The sequence below is a fragment of the Merops nubicus genome, unplaced genomic scaffold, assembly GCF_000691845.1.
Source record: "Merops nubicus isolate BGI_N331 unplaced genomic scaffold, ASM69184v1 scaffold20172, whole genome shotgun sequence".
Classification (NCBI taxonomy): domain Eukaryota; kingdom Metazoa; phylum Chordata; class Aves; order Coraciiformes; family Meropidae; genus Merops; species Merops nubicus.
In genome coordinates, this window is record NW_008594524.1 from 28,147 (window position 1) to 33,664 (window position 5,518).

Consider the following 5,518-nt stretch of genomic DNA (forward strand, 5'->3'; position numbering starts at 1 on the left):
TTGTTTGGTTGGTTAGGGTGTTTTTTTTTTTTTTTTTTGTTTTGTTTTTTGGGGGGGTGTTGGTGGGTTTTTTTTTGTGTTTGTGTGTGGTTTTTTGTTTGTTTGTTTGTTTCCCACATTTTAGAGCTTCTGAGACAGAGCTGACTTCTTGCTCTGGTGTCAGGTTTTGACAAGCCCATCTTGGAATGACCAGCTTCTCAAAACTGTACCAACTGCTGACATTTCAGGTATTGGAAAAATACTATCTACCTCTATGTTACTTATTGCAATTCATACCACAGGGCTGAGACTTTATTCCTAGCATACTGAAAAAGAAAACTGGAAAAAAGCTTATTATTTGGTTTGGTCAGCAAAAAATTAGATTTTTAAGATGGCTTATTCACAGTTACAAAAGGGTGGTAATGTTAAGTACAGCGAAATGACTCCTCCAAATCCCCTGATATCTACCATGTTATTTGCTGCAAATACATTAATTGACCCATTTAAAAATACGGTTACAATACACTTAAAGTACCATTCAAACTATTTTAACTGTCAGAGGGTAGCACTCGCTGAATATTTAAGTCAAAGGACAAAGGGAGTGTCACATTCGACAGAATCTGAAACTATTATTTTAAAATATGCCCAAAATTTCTTACACAGATGAAGAATGCAGCCTCAATCCCAAAATATATAGATTTTGCATATTATAAATCAGAGCATATGGCTCTTCTTACAGCTCCAAGACACAAACTGAATGTGAAGTTATCTACTTGCCTACCCACATGTTTGGAATAACCTTTAGGAGCAGTAGCTGAAAGAAGAGGAATTCTTAGCTCACAACAAGGAACACAACAAAAGTTTCTAGAAATTGCTGTCCCCTGCACTTTGTAATAGATGGATACTTGGGCAGCACTGAGTATTTGGCTTTCGTATTTGCAAGGTGGAAATGCAGCCCTGCTATGTGGTGACAGTCCCACCTGAACATATTCTAGAAGCTGCTACAATAGTGCAGAGTATCCTATATCCAGTTTTCTTCACTGCATCTTCCTTGTCTGTCTGGAATTTGGGGAAGGCTGGCAGCGATGGAAGCTCGCTGAGTATCTGTCAGGGAAGCTGGGTTGTGATGCCTCTGCCACCCACACACCGACTCGCAAGCTCTGGGCAAGCCCAGCACTTCCTGGGAAGCAGGATGTGCCACTGAAGAGCAGCTCAGCCCAGACTGGCTCATGGGCTACAGCCTCGCTGAGCACACACCATTTGCCTGCTTTCTATCCAAGCTACACTCAAGGAAATACTGGAAATCCTATTCTTTCTTCCCCAAAAGGGCACCAAGATAACCTGGTAAATGATCAGAACACAGCAGCATCCTTCTGACGTGGCACTGGCAAAATGAGGCTCTTTGCAAGCCTTACAAAGGAGCTGACATTCACAGAGGCAAAGATATTTAAGCAAGACCCAGGTGCATGTAAATATAAACAAACGTTCTCTGAACAAAAAATGCCTCTTAAATTAGAAATTCATGCAACATACCTCGATCTGCATCTTTAGATGAGTCTTAAAGTTTGACAGGAGGGTAAGAAATATGGAAAGTGAAAGTTCAAAAACCTCTGGAACTGATGAGACTCCATTTTTTGACAGTGCAACACAAAGGTACTGCTTAATAGCATTAATAAACATCTCATTTGTCCTGAAGACAGGTCCTGCATTCTGCAGAATGGACAGAAGCAACTGCAACGACAGAATCTTTGATCGCAGTTCATGAGATCTGGAATAAAACAATGCAGTATGTCAGCTCAGCCCAAGTCCTACAAGATAAAACATTCTCTTGAGAGTCAATACACTCTGCATGTCCACTTGGCACAGCCTGGTGTAGGAGTAGTCATTAAAAGTTGTTGATCTTTTTTGTTGAAGTTTTCAGAAGAAGGCAGGCAAAAATAACCTTTTTTTCCTCCATCACTGCTGAGCCACCCTCTCCCCTCTGGGGCACAGCACTGTACAAGAGCAGCAACAGCAGCTGAGGCTGCCCATTGTAGCCAAAGGATGAAGGAAAACATTCTTTTGAGAAGTCAATACACTCTGCATGTCCACGAAAAAAACTTAAATTTGGCACAGCCTAGTGTAGGAGTAGTCATTAAAAGAAGTTGATCTTTTTTGTTGAAGTTTTCAGAAGAAGGCAGGCAAAAATAACCTTTTTTTCCTCCATCACTGCTGAGCCACCCTCTCCCCTCTGGGGCACAGCACTGTACAAGAGCAGCAACAGCAGCTGAGGCTGCCCATTGTAGCCAAAGGATGAAGGAAGCAGCCTTTCCTTTCCACAGATTTTTGGAAGATCCCATCTAAAATATCCAGCCCATCTCAGAATCCTGACTACCAAAATGTGGAAATTCCTCTCCCTCCTCTATTTCCACCAGCATGGAAAGAAAGCTGAAGGACCACAAAGGCATCAGCTGTACTGCCTGACCTACTTCCTCCCAACTCTGAAATCTTTCCTCTGAAATCCAGGATTTTATATTGTTTATCAGCCACTGGCCCCATCCCACTCCAAGAGCAGCTAAGATACATAATGTGCCTATTTTGAGCACAGCAATAGCAAAGTCAGGCAACTGCAGTGTTGTCAAGTGCCCCACGGTAACATCACGCTTCTTCCAGACTGAAGGAAGCTAGAATTCATGTTAGAACAGTGCTACTATTTATGCTTTAAACAAACAAGAAAAACTCAACAAATAGCTAAAAAAGACCCCAAATCACACACTCAGAAAAACATATAAAGGAAATCTGCATCTTGGAAAATATAATGCTATTTAAATAGCATTGTGGGTGAAAGCTTTCTCTTCTCAAACTCTTGATGCACCTCACCACTTCTGATCACCTCAAAAAAGATGACAGCTCTTCTGAAGAGCAGGTGTAAACAGTTTCCCCAACAAGACAGTCCCCAGCTTTCATTGAACAACCACCCACAGACAGAGGATAGTTACAAAACAGAAAGAACAACAGGCATTTTTTCCTACAGCACAGCCCAGACACAGTAAGGTGTGCTTCAAGTCAACAAGTTGCCCCAAAACAGCTCTCTGTAGAAGTTCCTCAAGAAAATGCCTGGCCCTGGGCACTGCCCAACTGCATGCAACTGAACAGAACAATCTCTTTTGATGCCAAAGGCTTGATTTTTGCATCATGTTGTATCAAACGTGCAGACAGCATGTAATCAGACCATACTTTGCTATGAAATGTAAGAATTTAAACATGGAGACAATGTCAATCATACATAAAATATTAAATATTGCTTACTTCCAGCAAATGTCAGCTCATAACCAAAGTCCTAACTTGCTGGCCTTCTCAATTCTCTATGATGTGTAAAGCCCATTTAATTTAAAATAAGTTTAAGGACTAAAGCCTAAGTGAACCTTCAAGACATTTTTCCCCCATCTTATTTTATTTCAGGGAAAAAGGAGATGAAGACATGAAGCAGGTTTCCAAGAAGCATAACCTTGATTTTAACTCCCAGTCTTGAGATTTTAAGCCAAAGCTTCATGCCCAGTTACCTAAATTTTAAAAATATTTTCGTCAGACTTCATAGCCCATTTAACTGGAAAGATTATTTTTAAAGCAGCAGATAAGACTTTTTTTAATGCTGTAGCTATCCTATGCCTTCTTTTCCAATTACAGCATATTTGTAATAGTTCAAAAAGCCACCAATGCCTCAGAACCACCAATAAATTTCAGGCACTTCTCCAAACACAGGACGTCTTCAAATGCCTTTGCAGCTCGTTCTTCTTGCCCTAAATGCTGTTCCCTCCAATTTGTTCTATATGAAGAGCTTACTCAGTCCCAGTACGAATGTCAGGGACTCTGTGGATTCAGACGAGAGGCTCCAAGTGCCTCAACAGCTATTGCTGCTCTTCCAGATAGAACTAATCCATTAAAGCCTTAATAAATGGACAGTCTTAAGTCTCAGAGAACTGACTGAAAGGACAGGATTTTTACAGCATTTCCTGGAAGAGAAGCTCTCAAAAATAATGAGGAAAAACTTCATGCCTCAGTCTTCATTCTTGAATGTCCTGACCTTGCACAGTGCTAGAAAGCAATCTGAAAATGGTTCTAGACTCACTCTCCAAACTCCTTTCTACTACATCATTTTTTTGTTTGTTTATTAAATCCATGACCCATGTCAGGGATTAAATGAAACTATTTTAAAGTTACCTGCTTTACAAGTTAGACCTTGGCACAGTAAAGCTGATCTTATTTTGAAGAATACTGGGCCTTTGACTGTCGTCAGAAGTCACACTACGGTTTTAATATCTTAAGAACAAAAAGCATCCCCCTGGAAAGGTATTGCCAATTGTTCCTAACGTGCAAAAAAAGGTGCATATAAATTCTACACAAGATCAGAGAAGCAAAGTTCTTTGCCAACAGTCACAACTAACTAACTCTGGTACCTATCTATAGGGGAGAATATTTTTTTTTGTTTACAATGAACAATTCTCTACACCAAATGGAAAACATGGCAACTTCAGTCACAAGATCCCAGCACGGGGGGTTGATAGGGACCTCTGGAGATCATCTCATCCAACACCTCTGCTAAAGGAGGTTGACCCAGAGCAGAGTGCCCAGGATTACGTCCAGACAAGGTTGAAATCTCTCCAGAGAAGGAGACTCCACAATCTCTCTGGGCAGCCTGCTCCAGGGCTCTGGCACCCTCACAGCAAAGAAGTTTTACCTCATGCTTAGTTATGTTTATCTTTTAGTCAGAGCAGATTTCCAAAACAGCCAAATAAAACCTCTGTTTTCAAAGCATTCATGTTTTGATTAAGAGGCTGTCCAAAGTGTCCAATCTGAGCAAAAGAATTCAACATTGTACCATGGATTCATCATAACCAGTACCAGCTCAGCGTGACAGGTTTATATGAAGATGGAGTGGAGCTGTGTATTTGTACTGGATACCCAACATGTGAGAGATGTGAGAAACTGCAGGGAATGAACAGCAACTGTCAAGGACCAACACATTACTTCAAAGCAGAACAACAGTAGCCTAGATCAAAAACACCTGAAGACTTTCTTTACAAATCCTTCTGAGGAGCAACTAGGAAGAAGATGATGTACTTACAGGCAGCATAGGTGCTGTTAAGAAATTTGTAAAACACTTGTAAACAGGTAACTGGGTAGTAGCAGTTGCTTCATTTAACGTACAAAAAAATGCATTAAAATATAAGAGTAGCTTTTCAAAGCTTCTAGGTTCTTTTCACCACACCACTATTTTCTCAATAACTGAGGACTCTCAAAAGTATTTAAATAATTTATTTTTATTTGCAAATAGAAAAGATTCATTATGAGAACTCTTAAGTCTACTTACTTTGGATCTGGCGGTCCATCTGACAGGGGCTTCATGGAGAGTTTACACAGTGACCTGAATACAAGGAAGGCATCCTTTTGTAAAATGTGGGAAAACTTAGCACCAGGAGTAGGTCCTGAAGAATTTCCAGATTCCTAAAGAAGTTAACATATTTCAGTATTCCATTTTGCATTAGCAGGGTGTGTAGGG

General features: G+C 40.4%; 1 protein-coding gene across 1 annotated transcript in view; it reads right to left on the reverse strand.

The window, feature by feature from the left end:
- Nucleotides 1-5,518, reverse strand: part of ARFGEF1 (ADP-ribosylation factor guanine nucleotide-exchange factor 1 (brefeldin A-inhibited)) — a gene marked incomplete at its 5' end in the record, with an annotated part of 32,883 nt that overhangs the window by 24,610 nt on the left and 2,755 nt on the right. Inside the window, 2 exons of the mRNA XM_008935814.1 lie at nt 1,513-1,747; nt 5,330-5,463. Of these exons, the coding sequence (XP_008934062.1) occupies nt 1,513-1,747; nt 5,330-5,463 (369 nt within the window). The remainder of the gene's footprint in view (nt 1-1,512; nt 1,748-5,329; nt 5,464-5,518) is intronic.